At 36.2% G+C, this 18,001-nt stretch overlaps 1 protein-coding gene across 1 annotated transcript in view; it reads left to right on the top strand.

Moving 5' to 3' along the window:
* Positions 1-12,175, top strand: part of RFX6 (regulatory factor X, 6) — a 58,382-nt gene extending 46,207 nt beyond the window's left edge. The window contains exons 11-19 of the mRNA XM_012650124.1: positions 3-92; positions 1,002-1,146; positions 2,492-2,601; positions 3,554-3,671; positions 5,167-5,289; positions 5,945-6,151; positions 7,264-7,776; positions 8,623-8,835; positions 11,345-12,175. Of these exons, the coding sequence (XP_012505578.1) occupies positions 3-92; positions 1,002-1,146; positions 2,492-2,601; positions 3,554-3,671; positions 5,167-5,289; positions 5,945-6,151; positions 7,264-7,776; positions 8,623-8,835; positions 11,345-11,517 (1,692 nt within the window). The 3' untranslated portion in view covers positions 11,518-12,175. The remainder of the gene's footprint in view (positions 1-2; positions 93-1,001; positions 1,147-2,491; positions 2,602-3,553; positions 3,672-5,166; positions 5,290-5,944; positions 6,152-7,263; positions 7,777-8,622; positions 8,836-11,344) is intronic.
* The last annotated feature ends 5,826 nt before the right edge of the window (positions 12,176-18,001 follow it).

Below are 18,001 nucleotides of genomic sequence, written 5' to 3'. Positions count from 1 at the left end.
TGCCAGAAGCCCTAACTGACAAGAAGATACCTATTGTGCGAAGATTTGTATCTTCTCTGAAACGACAAACATCTTTCTTACATCTTGCTCAGGTAAGTTGGTAAGCTGTTAGTATTTGTCACTGAATTTAAGGAAAGGTTTGAGGAACTTCCACAGATTAAAGGAAACTAAATAGACAGCACTTAAATGGAATGTGAGATCCTAAAGTGAATGCTAGAACAAAAAAAAGGACATTAGTGGGAAAACTGGTGAAATTCGAATTATGTCTGTAGTTCAGTTAATAGTATTGTACCAATGATAATTTCCTGACTTGGGTCATATGCAATGGCTATGTAAGATGATAAGAACCTGGATGGAGAGTATTTGGAAATACCCTGCACTATTTTTGCAACTTTTCTGTGATTTAAAATTATTTCAAAATAAAAAGTAAAAACAAATCTTCTGAATGTAATCAAAATGTAAAACATTTATTTGCCATGTGAATCCAATTGGTACAAATTAAAGTTCTGGGAAACGAGCTCTTGTGATATTTAATGTGAAACTCACAAACCCAACGCATTTTAAACTGCCTAATAATTATGGCTCTCTTATATACGGAAGAAAAAAAGTAATTCATAAATGAGAAATACCATATTTGTATTTTGTTAAAACATACTTCCCCTCCCCTCAAATGATCGGTTCCCTTATGAGGGTTTCTTGTCCCCTAAATGTTAAAAGACTAGCTTGGGATAGTTCCAGATAGGAAATATAACATTTTTAAATCCTTATTTTATGACCGTGGACAAAAAAAAATTCATTTTCCTTTACTAAGTCCAAAAATAATTTTCAAGCCTTTGACAGAGATGATTATGAGTCTCAGCTATGGCTTTTAGTTTTAAAATAAGAAAAAAGTTACAAATGATCCTTTCCCTCAAGGAACTATTTTTTCTCAAAGCTAAAACCTTCCTCTAGATGGATTATAAATGATGTAGCATAGTGTCTTTTTGACTTTCTTCGTGCAGATTGCCAGACCAGCTCTCTTTGACCAGCACGTCGTGAACTCCATGGTATCTGACATCGAAAGGGTTGACTTGAATAGTATTGGATCTCAGGCCCTTCTTACCGTTTCAGGCAGCTCAGACACTGAATCTGATATCTACACTGAACGTAAGTCCATTCTCTTTGTTTGAAACAAGGTTTCCCAACCTCAGCACTACTGACATCTTGAGCTGGGTAACTGCTTGTTGTGGGGGGCTGTCCCCGGCATTGTAGGATGTTTTGCAGCATCCTTGGCCTGTAACCACTAGATGCTAGTAGCAGCACCTCCCCCAAGTTGAGACAACCATAAATGTCTCCAGACACTGCCAAAGGTCCCTTGGGTGGCAAAATCACATCTGATTGAAAAAAACATAGTTTATTAAAACATTTTTAATTAAATAATATTTTTCCTCTATTCAAAAACAGTTGTACTTACTCATTGTGGAAAACCTGGAAAATACAGACAATATGGAGAAAAATAAAAATAATCTATAATCTCGTTGCCTAGAAATAACCAAAATAAAATAACCTGGAAATAACCAAAATGGTTTTATGCTTTATGAGTTTTCTTCCAGTTGTACATTACACGCATACACATTTACATGTGTTTTATACTTTTGTCATCATATGCTGTATGATACATATCAAAATGATATTTCGATACAATACTGTTTTTCAAAGGAGACTCTCTACTCAAGTTTAGAGCATCTGACAGAACTTACCAAGCCAATATGTGTGACTAGACAACTAGGCTTGATTTCTGAGGAATAATGGGCCACTATTTTTCCCTCCCTTTCTCTCCAAAAAGACAAAAAACACAGCCTCCTATATAGCACAAACGATGGACTGCTCTCTGGGGTCCAACCTCAACCCTACTTTTTATTTCCTAACATAAAATTTTATTACCCTTGAGATTCAGTAAACATCAAACTCTTTAATAAAATGATAGTCCTAAACTTTCCCTCTAAATTTTATATTATGGAAGGTTATTCATGTATGTGGCTAAATTCTGCAGTGCTGAATTTAATTTTTGCTAAAGATAAAGGATATTTCAGAAAGCAGAAAATCAACAAGCTTAGCTTGGTTCATTCATTAGCTTTCAACTATTCTGTTCAATTTAATGAAAACACTGGATTCAAAATGAATATTCAACTATATTAACAACTTATTCATCCCTAGTACCTGTATACATGTATAATATATGAGCCTGTATTTCAATACATACCTATATATATATACTTCAGATTAAAATTTTGATGAATACTAAGAATTTTTTATTGCTGTTCTCAAGATATGAAATGAATTCCTTTCACACATCTAACGTAATCTGCCTGATTAAATTAACTTGATCTACCTACTCTTTTATGCTATGAAATTATTGGTGATTCCTAGTTTTAGGTGTTCTTTTATGAGACTTGAGTGCAATGTTCTGCTTTCTTTTCTTTTCTTTTTTTTTTTTTTTTTAACTTGGTAGATGACTCTATCACTGTGTTCCAAGAACTGAAGGATCTCCTTAAGAAGAATGCCACCGTGGAGGCTTTTATTGAATGGTTGGATACTGTGGTAGAACAGAGAGTTATTAAGGTACTTTTTAAATGACAGATTCAGAAAATAAATTTTTTGCTATGAGTAAATGCTAAATTGGCTGTAATTTCTTGACTGGTGAGGGAGGTGGCAGGCTGTGTGTATCAAGGCTTTGAAAAGCTTTGACACTTTACACATAAGGCAGCCCAAATATCAAAATTAGGAATATGTCAGATTTGAGAGCATTGGGCATGGATTCCATTCTATTTTTCCTTTCCTGACCAAGGACTACAAGATGCTCTGCCTTCCGTATCAGTCAATAAAGTTACAGCTGAGTAGCATCGATAGAGAAGGATAAACTTAGAAACTGGAAAGATTTGGCCCTTTTCTAAAATGTAAGTTTTTAGAAATCCTTACAGAAAAATATGGTTTTAAGCATTTGCATTTCCGAATTCCAAAAGCTCAGTATTTTGTGTTTTCTCTGTGGTTTCTTCAACTTTTTCAGTTAACCTTCAAGTCATCCATCATGAAACAAGGCAATAAGAACAAATATATCCATCACTAGTTGGTGTTAGCCATTCCATATCAAGGAAACTAGTTATAGTTTGAGGACTTTTTTCTTCTGGAAGGAAAACAGATTATCATTCAGGAACCAGAGAAGTCAGAGTTAATCATTCACAGAAATATATAACCCTTCCTTCACACTTCACCTTCTGTTCTTTTTTAAAGCTCTGTGAAAGGAAAATTTAAAAATAAAAGTACTTTGTAAATTATTTCATTTTATTGTTTAATTCTATTAGGAAACAAAGCCATATAAAATAAAGACTTATCACCCTTAAAATGACAGCCTAAAATTAAATCTCTGGAAGGATGGTTTTGTTTGACGAAATAAATGGCATGCCATGCCATCTGTCCATTTGTCAAACGTCTATTTACCTCTTGATCTAACATAGGATGCGTGTAGTAACGAGAGGACAGATTTTATAGTTTCATTTTGTTCCTTTACTTTTAGACCAGCAAACAAAATGGAAGATCATTAAAGAAGAGGGCTCAAGACTTTCTGCTAAAGTGGAGCTTTTTTGGTGCTCGAGTAATGCATAATCTCACCTTGAACAATGCATCCAGTTTTGGTATCCTATGTGCTTTATAAAATTCTTATTAAGTGAATTATGTCATTCGTTCCCCAGTAACATCTATCAATTTTTAAACATGTTACACGGTCAATTCTCAAACTATACTGAATATTGAGCTGGTAGAAAACAGTACTTACGGGACTGGCTGGGTCTTGGAGTCAGACTACATGCAGGGTTACGTCCTAACACTGCTTCTCTCTGGCTGTGGGCTTTACCCAAGCCAGTCTGCTCAGTGAAGAAGAATATTCTCTTTATATCTCTTTATATACCCTTGTGTAGGTGCTTTAGTGAGATGACATATATAAAAACACTTTGCATAACTCTCAGCAAACTCTTAATGAATAGCAGCTATTATCATTAGATTCCATCAGTGCTGGGAAAAATTTTCTTTGTTAAACAAACAAATAAACAATAAACTAAGACATTATATTCCAAAGGGATTATTCATTGCAATATGGCGAATTTTTGCATCTTTTCCGGGAACTCACATAGCTGCATTCCAGGAATCAAAGAGCAGCTTAAAAGACACACCTTCCATAAATTTCTGGACTATCTTTCCTGATCTATATGACTTATGAGACACATTGAGTCATATTAGCTTTTCCAAAAATTGAATACCTTTTTTTCCCTAAAATTTCTGAGGTTCATATTTTGTAGTTAAAATGCTAAACTCATGGGCAGTAAGTAACTCCAGTAACTCTACATTTAATAGCTGCATTTCAAGAAATCTTCACATTGTGAAACAGATTACAATTAACTACATTGTTTTTATTTAATGTTTAATGGAATTAAATAAAATCAGTGAACTGTATTGAGGGATGAACTAAATGTGTTAAGTCTATTATTTGACATAGACTTACTCATATTTAAGATTTCTTAAAATGTACAGCATTGAATCCTGACTTTATTATGAAAAAAGACTTTTGCTGGGAGATCTGTTGAATAGTTAAAAGAAGTTTAAGGTTTTCAGTACATCTTTCCCATGAAAATTATTCTTTTAATTTTTTTAATCAAAAAATATTTTGTTTCAGGCTAGAAAGACATCGCCTTACTGGATGCTTTTTTCAGACCATGTTTGGCTATTGTCTAATTATTTAGTACAAAGCAAACAGAAATAGAGCAAAGTAGAGCTCATTCTCCCCAGGTTAAAGCTTATCACGCTCCAATGTGTGCCCTCTTAAAGCATAAAGCATGTCTCACTTTCATCCGTATTTTCCTTTGATGTAATTAGTGGCCAAAGAGCTGGCAGGACAGTACACACAGTGAGCTGGGCAGGCGGTACACAGAAAGATTAGAGACCTGAGTTAAGCATGTTGGTCTTAGCAGGTCATTTAAAGTCCAACAAGTATTTGTTTATATCAGTTGCTCCTTGTAAAATGTTGCGAGATGGTCACAAAGATAACTCTCTCTTTCTCTTCCCCTCTCTCTCTCTCCTTTTTTTTTTTTTTTTCATTTCACAATGTCCTCTCCCCATTTTTCATTCATAAACAAGGTTCTTTCCATTTGATTCGAATGCTTCTTGATGAATACATTCTCCTGGCCATGGAGACCCAGTTTAATAATGACAAGGAGCAGGAATTGCAGAATTTATTGGACAAGTATATGAAGAATTCAGGTAATTTAAAATAGCTATCTTATTTTGCATATTTCTTTGTTTAAACTTAAGTTCAAGACTCTGTAAGTACACGTTAAGTGGGTTGATAGTAGTTTCAAAATTTTTCCCCAAATACATCACTACTAACACCATATACCAACACTATTGGAGAACTATTTTTTCTTTCATTAATTTATACATAGAGTAGTCAAGTTGCTTTACTGGGAACTCTGAAGGATACAAAATTGATGTTCTTAATTTCTGAAAATTTAGATGAAATTGAAGAAGTGATTATAGTACAAAAAATAACCAATTCAAGACAATACACATGGTATACTACATATATAAATGGTGTAGAAATAAGTTCTATAGGAGTTTAGAGAAAGAAGGGAACACATCTACTTGGGATGGGACAACTTGTATTTTGAAGACTTCAGCCCAGAGTGGATTATTTAGTGCCCCTCAGAACATATCTACACCCACAAATACACAACTAAAAACCCACCCCATTGCCAAGAACAAAGGTCTTCCAGCCTTGTTTTCCACGGAACACATTGCTTAGGAGTTTCCAGATTAATGACTCAATCATGAAACATTTTCAGTTTCTTTTACTTGGATTTATCTACTAGGAATATGGGAATAATCTCGGCTCTCCCATTTAAAAAAAATCTTCCAGATGCAAGTAAAGCTGCTTTCACCGCTTCTCCAAGTTCATGCTTTCTGGCTAACCGTAATAAAGGGAGCTTAGTTTCCAGCGACACCGTGAAGAACGAAAGCCACGTGGAGACAACCTATCTTCCTCTGTCATCCAATCAGCCTGGAGGCTTAGCCCCTGCTCTGCACCCGTTCCCTGCTGGGAATACAGACAGCATGCCGCTCGCAGGTACCCTGTGAAACAACGAGGAGAACCACTTAGCTAGAACACATCTCAGAGGAGCCTGTCCCTTCCTTTGTCTTATGATTTGTAACCTCTCCAAGAATAAATAAGGATTATCTTAACTGGCTTTTAGTACATATTTATAATATTTTTGTAACTTTCGGCAGTTATCATTCAATTAATGCCATTATTAATATAGGTGTCACATTTTGACACACTTGATAAGTTATATCAGGAGTATAGATAATTAGTTGTCTTCATGTAATGGAAGAAAAATTAGGTTAGGTGTGCATAAAATCCTTAAGATGCTTTGAAGATCAAAAAATGGGTAGCTAATTTATTTTTGGCTTTTCAGGAGACTGTTTCTCCTCCATTAGAAAGTGGATTTGGGCATTTTAGGATAACCATTACAATAATTTTCTCTTTTGGTTTGGGGTCCTCTTTGTGTTAAAATTAATGTTTAGTGGCTTGAACTAGTTATTAGGGAGTATTTTAAATCTGCTTATTGCCTTGTGTCTTTTTTGAAATCCTTTTATATGCAGTACTTCATTGGACATACAGAATTTTAAAACTGGGAGAGCCTTTATAGTTCAAGGATCCAATTCCACACATGGAAAATCAGAGGCCCAGGGAGTTGGTGGCATTCATAAATTGCATTGCTCATCCATGGTGTTAGCATGATATTTTTGAATTGACTGCTTTGAAGCCATGGCCATTTTGACATTAGTGCCTTTTTGTTTTACTCTAAAAATCAAACCATTTAACATTCAGCTTTTTTTTTTTAATTATGGAGAAATGTAAGCAGCAGACTCCTATGTCCTTCCCAAGCATGAATGAGTTCTAACCATCTTCATACCTGTGGGAGTATGAGGTCCTCCCAGACTTTCCTCTGTAGTCACTAACTCTGAGTCTCTACTATTGTGATTTATACATGTGTTGCAATTTTATTTTTTTAAATCTGGATTTTTAGTGTTCCCCAGTTCAGTTATTTTTGGAGAGTAAGAATGAACCAAGTTGGAAAAAACATATATCAATAAACCTTTTGAATATTTTTTAAAGATGTGAGCACATCTACTTTAATATGACACCAAGTGACTGTTCTGGTAATTTTTTTTCAGGTCAAATGGAGCTTTCTCAGAGCACGGGCCCTCTGATGACACCACCCATTTCTCCAGCCATGGCAAGCCGAGGAAGTGTCATTAACCAAGGGCCAATGGCAGGGAGACCCCCAAGTGTGGGCCCAGTATTGTCAGCTCCGTCACACTGCTCGACATACCCAGAGCCCATTTATCCTACTCTCCCTCAAGCCAGCCATGACTTCTATGGGACCAGCTCTAACTATCAGACTGTGTTTAGGTCACAGCCCCACCCCCCATCAGGACTCTATCCTCATCACACCGAGCATGGTCGATGCATGGCCTGGACTGAACAGCAGCTTTCTAGAGACTTCTTTAGTGGCAGCTGTGCTGGATCTCCATATAACTCCCGGCCACCTTCCAGCTATGGACCATCCCCACATGCCCAAGATTCACACAGTATGCAGTTTTTAAATACAGGAAGCTTCAATTTCCTGAGCAATGCAGGAGCTGCCAACTGCCAAGGAGCAACATTGCCTCCTAATTCACCTAATGGTATTAAAATTTTTAAAGAACTTTTCACGACATTTGAGATGGCCAATAAGGCAAAATTGGACATTGAGTTCCACCTCTGCTGAATAGCATGTCATCTCACGTCAGGCTTCTAATGATCATGGAATCTTACACATTTGGAGCTGATTTCTGCCACATGCAAATATATTCCCTAATTCTTATGCCTTTATTAAAATTGCCCTTCTAAATGCTACATATGATAAAAAAAAATGTGTCAAACCATATGCTTGAGACCAACCTTAATAGCCCCAAAGAAGAACATTCTGTCTTTTAAAAATATTTTTAGTGGACAAAGTTTCTTCTAGAGAACTAAAAGCAGACTTTCAAGATTTAGAACAAAACAATGTCCCCCTTATGTTGATAAAAACTTGAAATTAGGGGAGCTAGAAAGATCAGTGGACACCTTCAGCCACCCAAATAGGCTTTGTGTGTAAGCTAGTCTGATGCCTTTCTCCTAAAGGTAGGCCAGTCTTTCTCCTATAAATATGAGTCTATAAATAAAAATAGTATTTTCATGAGAGGCTAATAGTGCTTTTTTCTTTCTTCATAGTCAGATCTTGTTAATTTAGATAAGGGAAATATGAGAGAGGTATAGTCTGTCTCAAAATTAATAATGTGACAATTCTTTTGTATTTTTTTTTAAAAATCAGCATAGTAAACCATATCCACATATAAACGTAAATCCAACTCTATAGCAAACATAGATATAAAAGTAATATTTATCGTTTGACATCTTTAGGGCTCTACCCAATTACTTTGTCATTTTTTTCTTTCCTGAATGTTCTTTATAATAAGTCAACAGCACATTCTCAACACTTTCTGTTATAGGATACTATGGGAGCAACATCAGCTACGCAGACACGCACAGACTCGGATCAATGGTGAATCAACACGTTTCTGTCATCAGCAGCGTTCGCTCACTGCCTCCCTACAGCGACATCCACGACCCACTTAACATTTTAGACGATAGTAGTAGAAAACAGCCCAGCTCGTTTTATGCAGACACATCATCTCCAGTTGCATGTCGGACTCCAGTACTAGGTAAATTATTGTAGTAGTTCTTGAAAACATTTTAAAAAGTCATTGACCTCGGGTATGCAGCATTACTTCAGAGTGATGTGTTTAGATGAACTGAGCACTCGCATTCCCATAGTTGATTTATCACTTTGGATCTGAAGTTATGTTGTTGTATCTGAATATACACAGTTCCTAACAGTTTTCCAACTTCTTATTCTATACATCACTATTATGCAGCCTACTGCTAGATCTGTTATTCTTTCAAAATAAATAGCTGACATCTGTTATGTATGCAAAAAATTAACCTGTCAAATGCAGTCTAGAGCTATTAATTTTACAAGGACAGGAATGGTGTCTTTTTCTCACTCTCTCTTGATTTTGTTGGACCAACCCACTTGTAGTGCCAAGAGGTATGTTTGAACTTCATAATCTTCATCATTACCTGAAAACCACTCCAGGTTTTTTAAAAAATAGTGTCCTATGGTGGATGCTACTATCCTTTTCTTAATCTTTTATGTAAAATGTGATTTGACTCTGTAGAAAATTTTGCTATTTTTATTGTTCTATAACATACAACTTAATTAAAAATGAACAAAACTGTGCTGGCCGTGAAGTCTCCTGGAATCTTCGTCCAATCAGGTTGTCATCCCTAAGCTTCATCTATGAAGAAATTCTGCAACTTGTAATAGATGCATCACCAGCACTTAGCAAAAAGTCTGGCACATAGTAGAAACTCATTTACTAATGAATGAAAAAAGAAGTAAAAACTAAATCTATACATAACATTTAGTCTATAAATAATTAATTAGTATGTTATTACTAGTAACATAGACTTAGATATTAAATCTATGTATTGATTTAGTTTCTAAAATTACTAATAAGGTATCACAGAGAAAGTATATATTCATTAAGTATCAAGGCAGAGTATTAATGTTTATTTGAGATGGTTGAAATATCCCCATGGAATTGATTTCAGGCTAGCATAAGTAAAGTGCATTGACACCCAACCAGAGCGTAAGGGAAAATAAAGTAAATTTCATCTGTCCTCACTCAGTGTACTTATCCAATAATTCAATAGGAAGTACTTCTTCCTCTCCTGTTGACCATCACAGATGCTCCCTGAGCAGAGTCTAGAAGCTCATCTCCTGCTATCTGCAAATGGTCATTGCTTCTAGGTTACTCTAATGAAGCAGAAAATTCCACTTCAGGAAGTTTCTTCACCATGAGACTAAAATGTACTGTGTTGCTATTGTTACTATTAGTTCTATTTACTTGTAGAGATAGTGGAAGCTTTGATGAAACATAGGTTGGGAGTAGGGTGGATTCTAAGCATTAGTTGTTAGAGCTGGCTTACAGGTAGATTGCAAAGTGGGCTTCAGGGTGAAAAGAAGGAATAGAATAGGTAGGTAGGTAGTGCAAGGGGAATTGAGACCCACTATAGGCTTCCTTAGTTATAAAACCTGGTTCTTAGTGACAGAGAACATTCCATGTAAGCTATAAGAAGGCAGCAACCATACATTATGGAAATATAGAACAAATGAGCCTGTCAGTGAATATTTTTGAGAACCTACTATGTGCCAGACTCCATTCTAGGTGTGATGATATGGTAGAAATCAGGCCATAGTTCCTGCCTGTAAGAAGTTTACATTCAAGTGGGGAAAGAGTAAGGCAATGGATATATAAATAAATGCATTAAAAAGATAATTTCAGGTATTTGGAAGTCAATTAAATAGGGTAAAATGACAGATAGTAGTGGAGGAGTTGCTTTAGATAAGATAGTTGGGAAAGGAATTCTGAGGCAGAAACATTTGAGTTGAAAGCTGAGTGAAGACAAGGAGGCAGTGACTGAAGACCTGAGGGAGGAGTTCCAGGCAGAAGAAACAGCAAGTGCAGAGGCTCTGAAGTCAGAACATGCTTGGAAAGATCACTGGGCAGAAAGAAGGCCAGTGTGGCTTAAGCATGGTGAATGAAGGAGAAAGTGGAGCACAATAAATCAAAAGGCAGGGATCAATCCACATAGGGCTTTATGAACCAGGGCAAGAAGCTTAGATCTTGTTCAAGAGTATGTGAAGTCATAGAAGCATTTGGGAAGAAGAGTGAAAGTTTGATTTACACTTCAGCAAGATCATTCTGGCTACTGTCTGGAGGCTGAGAGGGTGAGACAAAGGTGAGGGTCACAGGACCAGTTAGGAGGCTGCTGTGTTGCTCCAGGTAAGAGAAGGTGGTGGTTTGAACTACAATGGTGGGTGCAGATAGAAAGAGGAGGTAGATTGGGGGATACATTTGGGTGGTAGAACTTCAGTTGAAACTGAGTTTTCTTTGTAAAATATGTAGAAGTAAGGATTTCTGGAAGTATAGCAAGTGGGAAAAAATGAAAAAAGATGATTGCTTTGACAAACCATACAAACTCAAACTTAGAGCAGGTATATGTGCTAAATGCAAAAATAAATACAGAGGCTTACAGTGAGTGATATTTGCAAAGAAAAGAAAATGTCAATCAATTTTCAATTGCTGATTATATTTTCCCTTACAGCTTCCAGCTTGCAAACCCCGATACCTTCCTCCTCATCCCAGTGTATGTATGGAACTTCCAGTCAGTATCCAGCCCAAGAAAGCCTGGACTCCCATGGAACAAGCAGTAGAGAAATGTCCTCTTTACCACCCATCAACACTGTGTTCATGGGAACAGCAGCTGGAGGCACTTAAACCAGCATTGTTGGGGAGGTTGAAACTTTAAAAATCTCTGCTGTGCAAATATTATTATTCATTCAGACTACCATAAGAGTAAAGAAAATGGAATATGCAATGGCTGGACATTATTTTTCAAGTCACTTGTACTCTCGACAACTCCATAGTGAATGGAGATACTTGCAGAGTTTGCCTTGCACACAAATGGTTTAAAATGTGATCTCATTATTAATCACATTTTCAAAAATTATCAAATGAAACCAGTGGAGATTCGAAGATGCAAACATTTCAACTATAAAGATTTAATATTTCATCTTCTAATTTATTAAAAATTTGTGTGCCCTTCCATCTTTGGTTTCTAAGAAAGAGAAAAGTATATTTAATGCCTTTACAATACCTTTAATTTATTAGGATCTCAGAATCATTGTTTACTATCCCTATTTGACAAAAAGTCAAATGTATGTTCTACCTCCTATGGAAATGTTTACAAGGTCAAGATTTAATTCAATTCAGCCTAGACCAAAGTTGCTTGATTTTCAATTCCTGTGCGTTAGTGTGATGATTTCTGTTACATAGCCATATTGCAATTCTATGTAACTGAATAGAGATGATAAATGCTTTCCCCTCTTTATTTAAAAAAGACAAAAAGAAATAAAAGAAATAATGTATGGAAATATTTTTAAAGGCTTGGTTGCTTTCAGGGATGGTACTGTTTTTGAAAAACACTGAGGATTTGCAGGCAGAGCTCCTTTGGATATGAAATTAAAGAGGAAATATGGTTGACCAAACACTGGAACTCAACGGTATTTGCATATCAAATCCATGCCTATAAATATAAAGAAATTGTGACTTGTAGACTGAACTTTTTCAGATTTGGAAGCAGTTTTTTAATCAAGTACTTTGCTTATAAATTGAGAGTGAATGGGTGTTCAGAGACCATTTGGATGCGAAGGCTAATTCAGAAGTGAAGGATTCATTGCACATAAATTAATACAATTTCATAGCATCATCTATCTAGCTCTGTTTCTTTTTCTTTTCCGTATGTCTTGGCTGAAAGGACTGTTTTAAGATTCCTGGCCTACAGTAAGGAACTTCCATTAACTTTACAGGCTTCTCCTATAGCCATAAGATAGGCTTCACATTATTTGTATTAAGGATTAGGCTATACCATGAGCTCCAGGTACATCATAAAAGGATCTGTAAACCCCAAATACCCATTATACATCAGGACATAATTTGGTAAAAACAAACTTGCTTTTCAGCAAGCAATAAACAATTATCTGTGGACTCGTCGAAGTGTTGCTACTCTTTATTAGTTGTATATGCAGTAGTATGTAGTTTATGATCTAATTAATTGAGCAGAAAAAGATTGCAGCAGCAAATCATGAGAAATAGCAAATTAAATGTTCTATTCTTTTTTCTAGTAATATCATAGGAATACAAAGGAGAGTGAAATTAATAAAGGCTTGGAACAAAATAGTGAACAAAACAGCTTTAAAGAGTGTTTGGCCGTAAGTTTTGGAAGTTAAGAACCAAAATTTCAAGGTTTAGTAATTAAATATATATTCAGCATCTACCATGTGTTAGAAAGTGTATTAGACAACATAGAAAATACAAAGATAAGGACATTGCCTTACCTTTAACACATTTAGATGTAATGATGAAAGGATGATGTCGTAGGAAATAGAGGCCCCTTAAATATTTTTGAGTAGAAAAGCAATATGGGGAAAGTGATGTTCAAGAGGATATCTAGTAGCAGTGGGAGGGAGGAGGTGGATTGGACAGGGGAGGAATTAGCCTGAGAGAAAGCTATTGGGGAAGCTGTTTCTCTCATCTAGACGTATAGCAGATAAGCACAGAGAATATTTGAAAGCAGAAGAAATGAGATGGGGAGAGAGAAAGAAGCACAAGGATCATTTCAAAGAATACATTGAAGAATTTTCCCTAACTCTATTAGCAAAGCATTGCAGTGCAAATAGTTGACCTTATATTGATACCCCGTTTGTTAATGAGGGAAAGTGATCTGGAGCAAGGAGAGGTTCACAAGACATGTGAGCAGTGTCTCTGGGTCTCATGCACCTGGCTGATAACACGGTGCTCAATCTTGATGTCAAGGGACAGATAACTAACTTAATCTTTTCCCCAGGTAATGCAACTGGAGTTTATCTCTGTTACAGGTATAACAGTGTTCCTCGATGCAAGCACTATTGGCTTTCAGGCAGAACAATTCTTAGTTTTATAGAACTATTCTGCATATTGCACAAGATTTGGTATCTCTGCACCTCAAACACTAAATGCCAGTAGAACTCCATTTCCCAGTGATTGTGACAACCAAAAACATCTCACAAATTTTCAAATCCCTCTGGACAGACAGTATGAGTCCTGCATGAATTAAAGGTGACAGCGTCTGTAATGTTACCTAGAAGGAGCATGAGACAACATAATACCTCTCTGCCCTTCAGTTACACTCATCATTTAAGAATTGTTTCCTTCAAGGACCTGAAGATCAAGGCATTTTCTGATATTTGTTGTTAATTTTGATATAGGCAAAGGACAGGTGTAGTGGTGCATGCTTGTAATCCCAGCACTTTGGGAGGCCAAAGCAAGAGGATTTCTTGAGGCCAGGAGTTCAAGACAAATCTGGGCAACAAGATAGAGGGACCCCCTTCTCCACAAAAAAATTTTGAAAAAATTAGACAAGCATGGTTCCACATGACTATAGTCCTAACTACTTGGGAGGCTGAGGTGGGAGGATTGCCTCAGCCTGGGAGCTGGAGGTTGCAGTGAGCTCTGATTTGTGCCAGTGCACTCCAGCCTGGGTGACAGAGCGAGACTGTCTCAAATAAATAAATAAATAAATATATAGTTAAATATATGTATATAGGCAAAGAATCTTGCCTAGATTTTTAGTGTTTCTATTTTCGAAAGTAAATAAATTATTCTTCAAGTGGTTTTTGGAAGTTGTGGAGTAGCAATTATAAAAAAGTGACATATTTAAGCTAATGCCTATGTGAAATACAAAATTAAGAAATCGATGTTCAAAAATGTTTGCTTTAAAATTCAATGATTAAAGTACTATATTTCAAATCTTGTGGCTACTACAGACAAAATACATATTGACAAATGAATGCTTTAATTAATTCAGTGGATTCTTAATACGATTTAGAGACCAAAACCCTGTTTTGTAAACTTAAAATCCAGCCATGTCATTAACACAGAATCACAGATCAGAGGGAGTTAGTTTATTTTCTTCTCTCCAGGTGGTGTTGCACTAAGAAAAATTAGAGCTCTCCTCAGTTATATGTTCCCAAGTATGCATTCAGATCAGCAAGATTAAACACACACACACATACACACACACACAATGTAAGCTAAATTCCAGTTACAGTAGTGATGCAAAAATCTTTCTCTTTCTTCCCACTTCAAGAGAAAAGACTCTGTGAGACTCGGAGGGTCTCATACACCCACAGCCTATTTTGGAAACGGAGAGGGGTTGTGCACCTAAAGAAGGCAGGTGCATGACATGTGGGACAGATCTGCACAATGAAGAATTGTCCCATTTCAAAAGCCAGTAACACCTCTATAAGGAATGAAGGTAGACCAGTAGGCTGTGAGGTGATCGCCCCCAAACTTTGCCCAGTAGTGGCATTTCATATAATATAGCATATTGTATAGCATCTAGCTGATCCAATCAGACAATCCCCTCAGGAACAGTGACTGTGAAACTCACACATTGACACAGGCTGGAGAAACAAACAGGCAGAGGAGTAGGGCTACAAAGGGAGGGAGTAAGAAGTAAGAGAGAAGCAGAGGGAGAGAGAAGCTGAGCTGTGAAAGGTGCTGTGGCAGCAATGGTTGGGACCCTCTAATGACATGACAGGTTCCCAGACCCGCAGCAGAAACCCAGAGCTGGGGCTGTGCTGTCCTGACTAGTGAGGAACAACGCCCATTTCTCTTTGGAGACGTAGGTGGATGAGGTGCCCATACAGCCACTCAAAGTACAGCTGCTCTAACTATACCACCAAGTGCACTACAGTATGTGTTTTCTCTTCTGCAGAAAAACTTGATAAGCCGCAAAATAGAAGTTCGCTGATTTTTACTTTTGAGTGACTGAATCTATCTCATACAAATGCAGTCCATAAAGATAGGACAAAGAACACTGCCAATTCTTGAAAGTCAGCCTAGGTAGTGCATTTTCCCTACTTATCCCTCAAAAAAGGAAAAAAGAAGAAAAAGATAGGGAAGGAAGAAAGGAAGGAAGTCATCAGTCTTTGAGATACATGAATTCTGAAACCCAAATCTAAAGTTTCAGCTTTTTAAAAAAGCAGGAGGCAAATGAGAGTGATGTGTTTGTACTCCCTGGAAAGCGATATTACAGGGATTCAGCTTTCTATATAGCAGGAGATGAAATTAATTGCCATACGTGTGTCACAATAGCAGCTATGAGCTCTTATAAGCCCTGAAGTAGTAAACTGTTCACACTGAATTTTGAGGGCAGATTTACAATCCAGGGTGAGTTATAGAAATTTAAACAAAAACCTTCCAGAAAAGTAAACAATAGTGATTATGACATACAGGACATTTTGTTCTTTGGAAAAGATAAGAAATGATGAATTTATATAAAAGGTTATTGTACCATCTCATTCAATTATTGAATTCTAAATTAAATCCTCGAGTTTGTAAATGGCAGAGAACACAACCCGTCTGTTCCAAAAGGACACTGATTAAATGAAAAGAAAATAAATTTCAGTTATTCTTTGATTATAAGCATGAGCAATGGCTGGAGAAGATTGGTAGCTGTAAGCAGAGTCTGATGAACAATCTATTCACTAATTTTGAGATCTTTAATCACAAAATAAGGCCTTCTCTCTGTTCTTATTGATAAAATGTTTTCAATTAGTTTTCTAATATCAAAATCCTGTAACTTGTGCTTAATTTTTACTGATATGGCTATATAATACTATGGTAGAAATTTTTTCTATTATAAAAACAATTTATTTTCTAGAATAAACAAAATAATTTTTTATTTAGGTTTTTTTTTTTTTTTAGAATCCAATCCAGGTGAGAGATCTGATTTTTCCCCAAATCTCTCTTTAATGTCTGTCTATATTTTCAATAATATTCATGCAGATGTTTATGAGGATAAAATTGAGAACTCATTAGTTTGACTCTTTTACATATCATACCAACAGTTCTATTAGAAGCCTACTCTGTCCATTCGATAGTATGGGAAGATTTGGACATATAAATGTAGAATATCTCTAGATTCTTGTTTCTATTAAAAACAATGAGTGAGATGTGTACCTACGGGGGAATGGACACACTTGAAGCTCAGACTTCAAGTGTGGGGAGGGAGGGTAAGGGCATCATACGTAACCTAATCATCTGTACCCTCATAACATGCTGAAATAAAATAAAATAAAATAAAATAAAAACTTCATCTCATTATTTGCAAATATTTCATTTGATCTCAAGAATTAAAGTTTATTTATTATTTGAATATATTTTCTTTTCTTTTTTAGGAATTGAATTAGAAAAGCTAGTGGTTCGGTATTCTTAATGAAATATCTTCATAGTGTTCTTAGGCTTCGTTAAGTTTTATTAAGGAGTTATGGGGTTGAAGGTTTCAACAGATAGTCCCTTTTATCTCACATTTTGACAAATACATCTGCTCACACTGGTAATAACAGGCAAGTTTCCTCCCCTCATGGAGTTAATAGTTTGTGAGGCAGAACAGACATTAAGCTAAATATTTACACAATTGGTTACAATTAGGAGATAATTAATTGAAAATGTGAAAAGTGAAGGCTGTTCAGAGAAATTATAACAAGAGTGAGGCTAATGAAGGTGTGTGCAGGGCAGGGGATTGGCTGGGGAATGCTGGTCAGAGGAGCTTCTTAGAAGAAGTGGTGTATAGGCTGAGACATGATGAATGAGTAGGAAGTGGGTGGTGATGGGGAAAGATGTTTTCCTGGGGGGAGATCAGCAGCAGAACCAGTGTTGAGGACAGGAATCCCGCATGTGAAAAATCAACGACTGGATGTCAAAGTTGAAAAGATGTGTCATAAGATCACAGAGACCTTGGAAGAGTGGCCAGAAGGAGTCTGGGGAGATACTCCTTGGGCTTTCAAACTTTAATGATGATATTAGTGATTTATTGATAAAATATGAGAAACTTGTATGATAGTGAAGATCCATAAAGAATCAGAAGAGGTTTGGCAAGAATGTATAAACTCTGAGATACTAATACATTTTCATGATGAGAATAGCCTTGCTTTTCTGGAAGATTTCACACTTGAAAATTATTTAACATTCCTTAAGTCCCTTTTATGTGTCCCAGGACAACATATAATCAAGGAAATTAATCTCATGGGATTCTTTGAGGAGGTCTTAATTTGGATCTCTTTAGAAAATGATGATTCCAGGAAATAAAAACAAGTTGTAGTAGAATTCACTATTATTTTTCCCACAAATTCAATCCCAGACTTCCTCTCTTGAAAAA

The sequence above is a fragment of the Propithecus coquereli genome, unplaced genomic scaffold, assembly GCF_000956105.1.
Source record: "Propithecus coquereli isolate 6110/MARCELLA unplaced genomic scaffold, Pcoq_1.0 Scaffold313, whole genome shotgun sequence".
Lineage (NCBI taxonomy): Eukaryota > Metazoa > Chordata > Mammalia > Primates > Indriidae > Propithecus > Propithecus coquereli.
This window is presented reverse-complemented; position numbering and strand designations above follow the sequence as displayed.